This window comes from Podarcis vaucheri (assembly GCF_965113315.1).
Source record: "Podarcis vaucheri genome assembly, chromosome: 11".
In the NCBI taxonomy this organism is placed as follows: Eukaryota; Metazoa; Chordata; class Lepidosauria; order Squamata; family Lacertidae; genus Podarcis; species Podarcis vaucheri.
Window position 1 is genome coordinate 18,209,258 of NC_138749.1, and position 14,384 is coordinate 18,223,641.

General features: G+C 42.5%; 1 protein-coding gene across 1 annotated transcript in view; it reads left to right on the forward strand.

The window, feature by feature from the left end:
* Positions 1-658: 658 nt before the first annotated feature.
* SLC1A3 (solute carrier family 1 member 3) overlaps positions 659-14,384 on the forward strand; it is a 41,174-nt gene continuing 27,448 nt past the window's right edge. The window contains exons 1-2 of the mRNA XM_082242016.1: positions 659-883; positions 2,495-2,785. Coding sequence (XP_082098142.1) covers positions 2,605-2,785 — 181 coding nt within the window. The 5' untranslated portion in view covers positions 659-883; positions 2,495-2,604. The remainder of the gene's footprint in view (positions 884-2,494; positions 2,786-14,384) is intronic.

Here is a 14,384-nt window from a genome sequence, read left to right on the forward strand (position 1 = left end):
CTTTTAAAAAAAAACGCTGACAGAACAGTCTTGAATGCAGCGTAACGACGAGTCACGGGAGAGGGCAGGGAGACAGACCAAAAGGAAGAAGAGCCGTCTGTGCTTCTGTTGACTTTTCCCTTGTCCTGGTCCTGCTCACTCCTGAGAAATCGCAGACAGGTTACTCGCCCTCTGGGGCAGCTTTCACAGAGCACTGATTTCACACGCACACACAAATAAAAATACCAACACGTTTCCTGACCTCCTACAGGAAGACTTGAAAAGAGAGCGCACACTTGCACCACTATTATTTTTTTATTTTTTAAAATATTTATTTATTATTATTATTATTATTATTATTATTATTATTATTATTATTATTATTATTATTATTATTATTATTATCCTAAAAGGATAGATGCATGTATATAATGCTGCATAACGCTATCTGGAGACCCAGAAATCTCGTTTGGCAAGGCGACGAAGGCAAGAGGAGAGGCTTGCGCGCTCGCCATTCTCTCCCGGGTCCAGAGTTTGCATTTCCAAGGAAGCTGAACTGACAAAGCGTGAAAGTGGCCTAAAAGTGGGGCGGGGGGCGCACAAAGGAAAGCCACCCCGGCTGCGGAGCGCGGAGGCTCATCAGTATTCGCCAGGCTCGCCTCCCAGCGCCCCTCGGCGCCGCCGCCGCCTGCGCGCACACACATTTGCCAGGCGCGGCTCCTCCCCTTTCCTTAACTTGCTGCGCTTCTAAGTTGCCTCCGGCAGAGTCCCAGCCTGCGCCCCCGGCCCACCTTCTCGCTCCTGCTTCCCCGGACAGCTTCCGACCCTCCCCGCGTGGTCTCCGCTCGATCCGGAGGGAATCTCGCCTCTTGCCTCCCGCCCGCTTCGCTCGGAGTCTGGAAAGGTGAGCGCGCGCTCTCGATCTCGAATTGTAGAGTTGCGAGGGGATCGTATAGTCCGGACTCCCTTTAGTGCGCGGATCTTTTGCGCGACGTGGGGCTCGAACCCGCGACCCCGAGGTTCAGAGTCTCGCTGTGCTATCCCTTCTCCAGTTGCATATGCCTTCCTCTCCCCTTGGCACCCCCGGCCCTTTCCTGCCTCAGTGGATGCTGTCTCCCTTTGGGGTACTCCTTGCACCCAGGATATTGATACGGACAGGTTGGGGGGGGTCCTGATTTGGGATGCGGGAGAAGAGCGACTGTTTCTTTAACAGCGTAATGACCTGTGAAGTGTCTCCTGGAGAGGTAAGTTCCCCAAAGTTCAGTGGGACCTGTTTCCCAAAAAAAGGGGGTATAGGGTTGCAGCAAAAAAAATATACCCCTTACAAATAGGATTCCCCTGCCCCAAAACGATATCTTTCCAAAACCAGCAGACAGTGGGAAACTTTAATTTGTTCTAAATAATGCAGAAATTAATATTTCAACACGGCTGAGAGGATGAATGTTTCAGCAGGTACTTGTGAGAAACTTTATTAAAACTTCTATGGTTTTCGGTAGCTGGAAACCACCGGCTACTAGAGATGTTAAGCAGTTGATACAATTGGAAAATCTTGTTGTCTGTGCCCAGCTTCTCATCATTTCTAATCTTTTGTGAGTCAGCCTCATAACTTTTGCAGTGGGAGACGCGAACAGCTGTCTTAAATACTACGATCAAACGTGGAAGGTGAAGTTGGATTTAAGTCAAGGATTTTTTTAAAATCCCAATCATGCACACCTTTAGAATTGGGTGTTTGATGTGTGAACTGCACATCAAAATATTAGTACTTGTGAGTGTAAATGTGTAATAAGCAAGCAGTGTCCCTCTAATAGGGGTTTAAACTCTAATTTGTCCTGTTTTGAGTTGATATGCAGACTACAGGATACCTCAAGAGAAGGTAGTGCCTGTGGAAGGGAAAGTGCCTAAGAGCAACCTTCTTAAATACAGCAGATGAATGGATTGCATGCTTTTGTTTGGGGTCATGTACAAGATAATGCAAATTACTCATATACTGTCAGCAGAGAACTAAAAATGATTTGCACAAAAGCTGTGAAATTTGGCTAAAGTGTGATATGATTCCCCCCCAAAATATATAACAATAATAAGTAATTTGATCTGAAATAGATTTTTTAAAGCAACCGTAAGATATCCTGACGCAACGCAGCCAAATTTAAGTCCTGTTGCTTTTAGTGGGGGTGCTAAACCTGTTCTTTAATCTAAGCACTGGAACTTTGAGGATGCATTAATATGCTGCTTAGCTGAGCTCCAATGAACACAGTGCAGTTCATATCTGAATAAACACGCATACCGTTGTGCCCTAAAATAGCTGGATTGTGTCCGCGCCCCTCTTCATACAAGCGACTCTATTCTCCATTGGTGTGGTGTAAATTATTCCATATTGACTACAATGCCTTGATTATTATAATTTTTTTAAAAAAATGTTTGCATAAAAGAGCTGAAAGTTGGGTTTCTACTGCATGGTTTTGAAGGCACTTATTGAAAACTCGGCTTTCTCAATCTCCCTCTCTCTCTCTTTTAGGGTTTCTGTTGTCACTGATCAAGGAAAAGGAGTTTTCACCCCACCACCACCACCACCACAGAGATTTTAACAGCAGCAAATCTATAAAGTAGAGGCGTTGTGAGCTATAGATGACTAAAAGTAACGGTGAAGACACGAGGTCAGGCAACAGGATGGAGCGCATTCAGCAAGGGGTCCGGAAACGTACTCTCCTGGCAAAGAAGAAAGTGCAGAGCATCACAAAGGATGATGTCAAAAGTTACTTACTGAGGAATTTTTTTGTGCTCTTCACCATCATTGCTGTCATTGTCGGTGAGTAATTTTGACTGAGGCAACAAATCTTGAAAAAACATCACTTGGACAGAGCGGTTGCTGTTGTCCACTTTCTCCCCCGTTGAGAAGAACTTGCCGGCTTGGAAAGTTTTCTATCCGAACACTCTGCGTTGTTCAGGAGTTGGTGAAAGTTTCACTGTTGATGGTCAGGTCTGCAGTTGCACGTCTCTGTGTTTTAAATCAGTAGAGCTCCAAGGGGTGTAAATCAGGAGGAAAATGGTTGAGTTATTTTACTGATTCCTTTAAAAAAAAAAGCCCTTAATTAGAAGCCGCTTTTTATGAGCCCTTAATCCTTCTTAACAATTAAAGAAAATTGGCTACTGCCTCAGCGCAATTTCCCAAGGGTGTGTTTCTCTTACGTATTTATTTACTATATTTTTATCCTGCTTCTCAGACCATTTCAGACAGCTATTGTCTCCCCAAGCAGCTCACTTCAATAAAAAGAGAGTGAAAGAGGCCAGCCATCAGACTTACAAACTAAAAAGGGAAGAGGAGTAAAGGGAAAGAAAGGTAGAAGAGAGAAAATCAGTTATTTGAGGCCAGAACGAAGTGTTGAGTTATAAGCATTTGTTATACCCTGTTTGGGTCAGGCTGATCTTCCTCTGCTGGTGTTCATGCTTAAATTCCAGTTGGTAGCTCTTAGAGCAAAGTTTCCAGTTTCTCTTAATTTTGAACAAAGTCAAGATCCAAAAATGAGAACATAACAGCCTCAATATTAAGCTATTTTTCCCCCTCACAGTTAAAGAATTACAGCCACACAGCCAAGGTCAGGAGTTTATGGTTTGTTTGGTTTTGGGGTTTTTTTAGAAATCTGTGTGTTACTCATGCAATTCAGTAGCTATTAAGATATATACCTGCATAATGGTTATGGAAGGTAACCTGATTGGGTTTTGTTTACAAAGCCGATTAGGGCAATGTTTGCACTTTTTATATATTTTGAATATCTTCGGTCAGATGAAAGAAAAAAGTTGGCTTGGGAATTTTCCTTGCTGTGTTTACAATCCACCCATATATATATATATAACCTTCAGATAAGAATTTATAGTGGCCTGAATCTACAGAACAGTGTGGTCCCTAGTTCTACGTGGCAAGAAGACTTTGGGCTGGTAGTCCCCATTTGCCTCATGGCAAATCTCTTTTTGAAACATTAAAAAGATACAGCGTTCTCATCCACCATTCAAATGAAAAACCATTTTGATCCCACCAGGCCCGTCCAACTCCTTAGGCACGCCTAAAGTAGCTTTCTGAGCCATCGCTGTCGGGTTCCTTTTGTGAGAAAATATTTTTATAGGAAGAAAAGAATTCACGAAAGTGTGGTGTGTATGAAAATATTTGATTTCTGGGGTTCTGCTTTCTGCAAACAAAAATCATTTGCACTCTGGAGAGTCGCATTCTTTATTTTGGAGAGTATCAGGTGTTGGCTATTATTAAAAGCAAGACAGAAAGGCTGCCGAATACAGCGAAAGAGGCTGACCCTGCTTGCTTCCTAAGATTGCACATCACGGATATATTCCTGTGGGAATTTCACAAGGATGCTAATAGGGGTGTCTGGTTCAGTGAGAAGATGCACAGAATCCCGGACCACTTTCCCAAAGTTTGCACTGCGTGCAGATTGTGTCCCAAGCTTTCCACCCTTTTTGTCATTACATTTTAATGGCCCGACTGGGTGTGAACCAATGCAGTTGGGCTTGCAAGCGAAAACTTCTAGTTAATTTATGCCATGATTCATCTTAAGAAACAAATTGGACTCCCAAGAGGAAGCTTATGTCTTCGGGGGAGGATGTGGTACTTCAGGAAAAAGGAAGGCTGAAATCCTCTGACCCTGAACCTGTCTCACAAACCGATTAGAGTTAATATAATGTACTTGGACTTCAAAAAAGTTTTCAACAAGGACCCCTGAGTAAGCTTAACAATTAAGGGAAAAGAGGAGAGGTCCTCCTGTGGATCAGGAATTGGTTAAGCAGGAAGCAGGGAGTGGGAATGAATTGACATTTCTCTGAACGAAGGGATGTAGAAAAATTAGTACCCCCAAGGATGAGTATTGGGACTTGTTCTTTAAACTTGTTCATACATGACTTAAGAGTTCCACGCTAGGAATAATTAGAAAAAGGAATTGAAAATAAAACTACCAATATCATAATGTTGTTATACAAATGTATGGTGTGGCTGCAGTAGGAATACTATGTATAATTCTGGTCACCTGACCGCAAAAAGGATATTATAGAGTAGGAAAAGGTTCAGAAATGGGCAACCAAAATGGTCAAGGGGACAGAGTGACTCCCCTAGACAGCAGTGTGTGTGACATATTGATTTGGTTTAAAGAAAAGGCAAGTAAGAGGTGTCATGAAAGAAGTTTATAAAAAGGATGCATAACATGGAGAAAGGGGGGGGAGTTTTTATCCCATCCATAACACTAGAACAGGCATGTCCAACAGCTAGATCATGATCTACCAGTAGATCACTAGACATCTGTGGTAGATCACTGGCTCCCCTCAAACAACTTTGACCTGAACCCCACAAAAACAGGGCTTCCCCACCTAAGAAAAGCTAAACAACTTTGACCTGAACTCCCCAAAAGGGCGTAGATCACTGCCAGTTTTTAACTCTGTGAGTAGATTGCAGTCTCTTGGGAGTTGGCCACCCATTCACTAGAACATTGGAAGATTCAGCACAAATAAAACGAAGTACTTCTTCATGTGGTGCATAGTTGAACTATGAAACCCATAGTTTCAGGAGGCAGTGGTAGCTACCAACTTAGATGGCTTTAAAAGGGTTAGGAAAATTTGTGGAGGTGGCAGCTATTGATGGCTACCAGCCATGATGGTAATTCTCTGCCTCCATGGTTGGAGACAGTAATGCCATTGAATCCCAGTTGCTGGAAACTACAGGAGTAGAGAGCGTTCTAGTATTTGGGTCCCGTTCCCTGGTTTCTCACTGGCATCTGGTTTGCCACTATGGGAACAGGGTGTTAGACTAGATGAGCCATTGGCCTGATCCTGCAGTCTCGTCTTATGTTACCTGGGAGCGTGGCCTCACTGAATTCAGTGGGGCTTGACTAGACCTATGTAAGGCTGTGCTGCAAATAAAGTCTACAGGATGTCACTGTTTAGGTATTGGAGATGTAACCATCAGAATCCTAACTGTTTCTATGTGGATACACCTTCCATTAAAAATAAATATTGGTGAGCAATTTTAAGAATTGCATTTCCTTCAGAATGCAAAGACTGTCTCGCACGCCTTTCAGGAAATCTCTCTTTGGGCATTGAATAGGCTTAGAACTCTATGGTTTTAACGGATTATCAGTCTAGCATCATCATATATATATGCCCTTAGATGGGCCCCCGTATAGAATCATAGACTAATGGATTGATATTATCTAACACACACACACACACACACATTTTGTTGTGGAACTCTAAGCAATCACAAAAATTGTCTCGAAACCTATGCCAACAATTATTAAGAGTGGCTACAGAATTAAGGGTGATAGTTTCAATGGGAAAAACTTTCTGCATTGTAAAAAGGAATCAAAAGGACAGGTGGATTCACTTAAAGAAAGTCCTTTCATGTCCAGTTCCTCTAAGGATAACTTAGATTCACCTGCTGTACACTTCCCCCCCCCAAAAAAAAAGAGGTTCTGTAAGCTCTGTGTGGGGTGTGGGATGAGCTGTTGTTTTCCCCAGAACCAAGCTGCAAGCTGAACATCAGAACCAACAGCTATTTTTGTTTGGTGTTTCCATTTGTCGCAGTAAAACAGAAAGCGACATTGTACATGTTTGAGAAACCACTGGGAATGATTTCGTATGAGGTGCTTCCTGTCTTGTCAGTCATATTGGACAGCATGGAAACCTTGAATTGCAGCATTCGAAGTTTTGATGTGCAATCTTTCTAGTGTGCTAGCATATTCTGAAATGTCTATTACAATTTGGAAATGAGCCTTTCTAGTGCCCCCCCCCAAAAAAAAACTGAATGATGTTGGTAGAATTGCAGGTCTTGGCATACAATCTCAAAGAAAAGATGATTTAACTTTTGAATTTTGCGGAAATCTTCCTCCTTTTTAAGAAAAAGAGAGGGAGAAAGAAGACGAGAAAAAAAATGTTGCTGATACAAGGACTTATTTGTTGAATTTATTTGTTTGTTGGAATTTCTATACCGCTTAACGTTTTAAAATACATGAGCAATGTGCATTTTAAAACCTGGAATTACGGTATATGCAAAATACAAAACGGAAAAAGAGCAAAATATCTTCAACAGCATGGGCAACTATGGTAGGGAAAGCCTGCATGAATAAGAAAGCTTGAAGCATAGGTCTAAAACATAGTAATGTAGACACTGATCAGAAATCCATTCTATAAAATAGTGTAGTAAAGTCAAATCAGCAATATATGATAGTCTTAAGATGTTGATTTGCAGACTAATTTAGTTTGCTTCACTTGCTAAAGAACTAATTTTGTACCATGGATGTTTTGTAAATAGATCAAGCGGGCCAATTACAATGCAATCTTACATTGTCATCTTCTGGAATCCTATGAGTTTGGTTTTTTCTCTCTTTCTGCATGGATATTGTCTATTTCAATCAGGAATGCATCAAGCAAGAATGGGGCACCCGCAGCCCATCAGGTGGTGTTAGACTCAGCTCCTATCAGCCTCAGATTTGTGGTCAGTGGTCAGGGATGATGGAAGTTGGAGTCCAAAAGCTTCTGTAGGGTCACAGGTCCTGCAATCCTGGTGCAGAGCATTGAGAATTCCTTTCTGAAAAGGAGAACCTTCCCTACTGGTCATGATTTTGGGGGGTGAAGAGATGAAAACTGGAAAGAAGTGGTGAGGGGAAGGATGGATATTTGTACTTCACAGAGGAGCACTATTTCTAAATAGAGAGCTGAGCTTGAGTTCAGGGCACTTTGCACCATCAGGCAAAGCCAAGGAGGAGGAGGAGACCTAATGGTTAACACAAGGATGAAAAGATTTTTCTCATATAAGGAATATTTTGGTGGGTTTCATAAATGCGCAGTAAAATGGAAGCAAAGATACCGTGTGTGATGAGCAATCTGAATTGTGAGTGCCAGCAGGATGATAACTATGTAAATATTCAGCCAGGCAATCCTCATTACAGCCACTGCTAATTCATGGTGACTAGCAGGATCAGTATGGGGGAAAGTCTCATATTCCTGTGGCCAGATCCAGCACTAATCAGCAATGGTAGCATAGAACTTGAAGAAGAAGAAGAAAAGTTTGGACTTGATATCCCACCTTTCACTCCCCTTAAGGAGTCTCAAAGCGGCTAACAATCTCCTTTCCCTTCCTCCCCCACAACAAACACTCTGTGAGGTGAGTGGGGCTGAGAGACTTCAGAGAAGTGTGACTGGCCCAAGGTCACCCAGCAGCTGCATGTGGAGGAGCGGAGACGCGAACCCGGTTCCTCAGATTACGAGACTACCGCTCTTAACCACTACACCACACTGGCTCTCAGCGAGAGGCACTTCATTTTGCAGATGCTTTAAGGGATAGCAGTTCTGCTGTGATGAGGAAGTAGCTGCCACCTGTAATGATTCTGCTATCCTGTCTGGTCTAGCAGTGAACAACAGAATCATAGAATCATAGAATTGGAAGGGATCCTGAGGATCATCTAGTCCAACCCCTTGAAATGTAGGAATCTCAACTAAAGCATCTATGACAGATGGCCACCCAACCTCTGCTTAAAAAGGAAGGAGATTCCACCACCTTCCGAGGGAGTCCCAGCCAGCATGGCAATGGTCTGGGCAGATGGGATCCAATCACATCTAGAGGGTCACAGGTTTCTCATCTACGCTCTAGCCAAAACTTTGCCATTTTTCTCTTTCTTTGGACCAGGTGGTAAGAAACTCCACCTACAATCAGTAAGAAATACTCCCTCCATTTTATAATCATTAACCTGCTGGGAGGCGAAGTGAGGCTAAGAGGCAGTAAGGGGCTCAAGGTGACCACATGAACTTTATGGCTGAGCATAGATTTGGACATGGATCGCCTTATGTGACACTATCATCTGCACCACATTGATTCTCTAAATTTTAATGCCCCATGATTCCTATAAATACCTCCCAGGTAGCTAGGTCAGTTCCGTCTCAACTTATCCAAGAGATATGTTGCCTTTTGCAGTTCTTGTTTTGATTTACTGCTTGCCTCATCTCCAACCAGCTGACATCCAACATACGGTAGTTTATTTTTGCTTGCTCTGTAGTGAGATAGCTCTGACTTCAGTGTGAGACTTAAGTTTGGCATCATGTTTTGCTCAGATTTTAGCACCTGGTTTCACTCAGGGCTTAAGGCCTCAAAAGAACATTAGAATGGGTTACCTTTCTGGAACTATTTGCCTTAGCTCCAGTTTAACCAATCAGCACAGTCTGATTGCAAGCTTAATTTAAGTACAGTGGTACCTCAGGTTACATATGCTTCAGGTTACATACGCTTCAGGTTACAGACTCCGCTAACCCAGAAATAGTGCTTCAGGTTAAGAACTTTGCTTCAGGATGAGAACAGAAATTGTGCTTCGGGGGCGCAGCGGCAGTGGGAGGCCCCATTAGCTAAAGTGGTGCCTCAGGTTAAGAACAGTTTCAGGTTAAGAACGGACCTCCGGAACAAATTAAGTACTAAACCCAAGGTACCACTGTAACTCCTTTCATCATTTGTGAAAAGTTGAAAACTATTACAGCTGAACTAGAAACATCAAGTTGTACATTCAGTTAACTTAGTATAACATTGTAATCCTTTGAGCTCTGTCTCTTGTGCCTTCTTCCTTTCCCGCTTGATGGCTCAATCCATTAAGGCTCCCCATAACTTGTTGGACTCCAGCTCCCATCAGCCTCATTCTGCCTGATCAATGGTCAGGAATCATGGGCATTGGTACAGTTTGGTGGGCACCTAAGGCTCCAGGGGAAGCTGGCAATGCTAAGGTAAAGAAGAGAGTATACAGAACCTTGGACAGCTCCAAGGGGCCCTATAAATAGAGCTACTGGCGATGATGTCCCTTGTGGGGCCAACCAGAACCTTATGTAGGCTGATCAGACCTGTCGTGTGCTAGGCTTTACCTCCCTGAAAGAGCAGGCGGTCTGGTTGAAGAGTCGTCACCTTATATAGCAGTCTATGGCTTCTATGAGACTAGGGAGACAGGTGTTCTGCAGGGGCTTTCCCTCTGAGTCAAGATATGGTGGTAGAGCTGTGTTCTCTGGGGCCCTGAATGAGGTGCTGGTGTTCTTCCCTCAAGGAAGATGCCTGAACCTTCTCCTCATCAGTCCCCACTATGCATGGCTGGGTCCCCAAGTCATGTGGTGTAGTGGTTAAGAGCGGTAGACTCGTAATCTGGTGAACCGGGTTCGCTTCCCCGCTCCTCCACATGCAGCTGCTGCCAGTCACGCTTCTCTGAAGTCTCTCAGCCCCACTCACCTCACAGAGTGTTTGTTGTGGGGGAGGAAGGGAGGAAGGGAAAGGAGAATGTTAGCCGCTTTGAGACTCCTTCGGGTAGTGATAAAGCGGGATATCAAATCCAAACTCTAGTCATGACAGAGTCCAAGTCCAGCAATATTTGGAGGGATGCAAGTTCCCCATCAAGAGCTTGGAGTAGCTTCCTTATGAAGAAACATTTGGGATGCTACTTAGTTTAGGGGCGGCAACTGCATCACTGAAGTTTATGACATTATGAAAATTCTGGAGTGAGTTTATTTGGTGGTTTAGAGGGAGGCAAAGAGGAAGAGCCCCTGCTTGTGAAATACTCTCCCCACCTGGCACCAACACTACAATATTTTTAGTACCATCTCAGGACTTTCCCTTGTTCACAAGCATTTGATGTTACTGTCTTTTGTGCCAGCTATTTTTTCAGATTTTGGTTTGGTTTTTTGGATGATGTTCCTAGCAGCGCATGGTTACATTTTTCTTTCCTTGTCTAGTTATTCTTCACATGGAATAACATACAGAACTGATCCCAAGATGGTGCTGTGTTGCTAAATAAGACAGATTGTTCAAGAATGGGTTTTGACAGAGAACAGTCTTGCAATAGCTATTAGCTAGGAAAGTTAGCAAGATGTTAACGATCTTTGTATTACCTACTATCCAGAGGTATACTATCCTGTTTTTTGTAATATACATATGATTACTGAATGCTGGAACAAACAAATTCTTATATTTTTAGTTTCCACAGAAAGCTCTTCAATTGCCTTAATAAGGAGGGAGTTGTTTTATTGCAAGCTCATGCTTATTTGTGTGATTCTTGACTTTGTACAGTATATTTTGATTATTTTTCATAATGAATAAGAAGAACGCAATAGTTTGCTAATAGTGGCCTGGTTCACAACCACACCATGGGTGGTCTTCAGGGCCTTGTCTTGGGTTTGCATGCGGTGGTTCCCTCCCTCATTTCCTGCTTCATGATAACTATAAATTGCCATGATGACTAATAGGGCAAACTATGGGGTTTCTAAAATACTGCTATCTTATTGGAACTCCCAGAAATCTCGTAACCAAAGTCTATACCTTTTTAGCTCCAGAGAAACACTAGCCTATTGCGCACTCCCAGATCATTTCCTGGGCTTTGAGCAAACTATTGTTATTATCGGAATTGGAAAGTCAGTTCAAATTGATATCCCATTCTCAAAACCAAGCTGTAGTTTGAAACAACCGTAATTTTCGAAAATTGGGATGGCTTGTCAAACTATAGTTATTGCAAACCAAAGAGGGAATTGGTGCATAAGAAAGCAGGAAAGAAAGGAGGGATTACACAAAAGCCTGAAGAACAGTCTGGGTAGACAAAGCTTGGTTTGGCCACAACATCTGAACTTATCCACTGAATTGGATGTGTATGTTTATCAAAGGGAGTGAAAATAATTGGACAAAACTGAAATAAAACCAAGCTAAATCTTACTGGTATTGGACTTCCTTAGAGGACCTAAGTGGGTTATATGTGTAATAAATAAATGGCACGAGGAGGAATTATATTACAGTATATTACCCTTTCATTCTCTCTGCATAGTGCACCTCTTTGAAATAGATTATCCTTCCAGCCATAAATTCATCTTTCTCGTTAGTTTTTGTCCATGTTCTTCCAGCTGGTTTATTTTGGATAGGAAGCATCATTATTTCTACTAAGATAACACTTCTCTGACACTTCCCTGCACAAGAGGACATCATTTTGGATGACATATCAAAACGAATTCCATCTCAAGTTTGCATTGCTTTTAAAAACCACTCCTCCTTTTTCTTCCCATCTCCCAATGTATCCTACCTGGATCCTTTGGGTCTTATGAGAGTTCCAAAAATCTAGACCAGTCAGCTGCTAATTACATTTTATTGTGGTAAAATAACTATTTTAAATTATGCAGGACTGCTAGCTTTACTCATCTTAATCGGTAGATGAACAAACTAAGCAATCCTACACAATGCTTTCTGGGAAGTAAGTCCTATTGAAGTTCGTGAGACTTACAAATCTAAGATTGTACTGCACAGGTTTAACTGATGTGAATTAGTGCCACAAATTTAAACAGATGCAGGACAACTCAAAGTGGTTACATCTTGTTATTACTAACAGAAGGCAATGCATGTAACATATTTTTCATCTCTGTGTAAACATTTATGTAACCTCCATTGGCAACTTGGACCTTTTCTGTATTCTTCATCATAATATTATAGTGTGTACTTAGTCTCTTTTCCATCATTTGGAGAGAGGCTATAATAAATGCTGCTGCATGTGTCCCTGATTTGCATGTGAGATAAAATCAAACTACACTATATGAAAATACAATATTTTATCTTTGCCTCCAGCTAATTTAAGTTGGTACATGATTATTTTTTTTCTCCCAGGGCTTTTTGCCACAGCTCACTGTACCAAGAAGACACTGTTAAAAGTTCTGCAGTTGCCCAATTTTGTGCTTATTACCCTGCAACTATGTAGCCTTTGGGCTCAGATGTGTTGTTGAAATATGAAAGGAAAAAGAAAACATTAAAAATAGCCTAGTTTGGGTTTCTTTAAATTATATTCCCCTTTTCTTGGGTCAGAAAGAAAAGCTGGTTTTAGTTCGTTGGATAGGTGGTAGACACCTAAAAGAGCGATCAGACAATGCGGTTCCTTCAATGTAATGTTGAACTACAACTCCCAGGCAGCATGGCCAGTGGCCAAAGATGATATGGGTTGTAGTCCAAGAACATATGGAGGGCACCCTATTGGCTACCTTGATCTAAATGTATATGAGGCTGTTCAGAGGTTTGGGCTGAAGTGTCACCAATAGATCACTAAAATGCAGGACTCCGTTGTCACCTTTGCATCTGAGTCAGATGAGGTGATGGAAGTGCTGAGTGGGTGACTGGAATCAGTAATGGTTTGAATGATGGGGTAAGAAATTGAAGCAAAATACCAATATTGGAAATCCTGGTAGTTGGGTGTTTTAATGGATCTGATAAGTGACGTTCAGCCTTTTCCTGGATGGGGTTGCACTTCCCCTGAAAGACCAGTTTTGCAGCTTAGGAGGACTGTTAGCTCGGGCCCTTACTTTAGATGCCCAAGTGCTATCAGGGAAATGATTTTGCTTTCTCCAGCTCCAGACCCTCTTGTCACACTTACCCATGCCCTAGGTGAAGATTTGGCTGCTACAATGTATTGGGCTCTCCTTGGAAACATCCCCATGTTCAGAACATGGCCACCACATAATTGATTGGCATGGGTGGCTTGGAACACGGGCTTTCTGTTTTTAAAACAATGCTCACCGGTTTCCGGTTACGATTCAGTTCAAGGAGCTGATGTTAACATATAAAGTCCTATATGTCTTTAAACTTGAATCCATCGGCTCAGGTTGGGTTCTGTGTATTTTTATGGCCACAGTTGTGTTTCAGACAGTGTTCTATCGGGAAATAAATAAGTGGCACCTACACCAAAATAGGGCTCAAATGCTAGACATTGCCTGCAACTTTGAAATATAAAGAGACAAAGTTGACATAACATTTATCACATTGTTTAAAGGGGGGGGATCTTCCCTATCTTGGGCTCATGTTATCTGAAGGACTGCCCGTTCCAAGCCTCCCTTTTCTCCACCCCCGAGGACCCCTGAGGACCAGTTCTCAGTGCCATCACCTTCACAGGTGAGGCAGGTATCAATCAGATATACCACAGAAACACCATATAGATATTTAACATTAATAATTATTTTTTAAATGCTGTGTATGATTTGGAGAAAGCCAAGTACCTCCAAATGCCTTGTAAGGATCATGTATGGTATTTCTAGAAAGAGTCCATTAATAAAATGTTGTGCCTGCTGGACCAAGTCTTTTGTGTGACCTCAGTCCTATTCCCCCCTTCTCCGTCATGAAATTCCCTTTGTGGTCAAGCTTCTAAATTGTGCACGGAAGTCCGGCAGACTCCGCGCTGCAGACATTCAGCCGGAAGCCATGTTGGGCTGACATTGATAACAAGGGTGGAGAATCGAGGAGCATGCCCCCCCCCCGCTTTTCACAAGTGGGTAGGGTTTTAGTAAGGCCTTCATAGTGAATGTGTGCAAAAAGGCCATCGGAGTGGAAGGGTAGATATCAATATTTGTGGCAGAGGGTAAGGTGCAAATAAGTG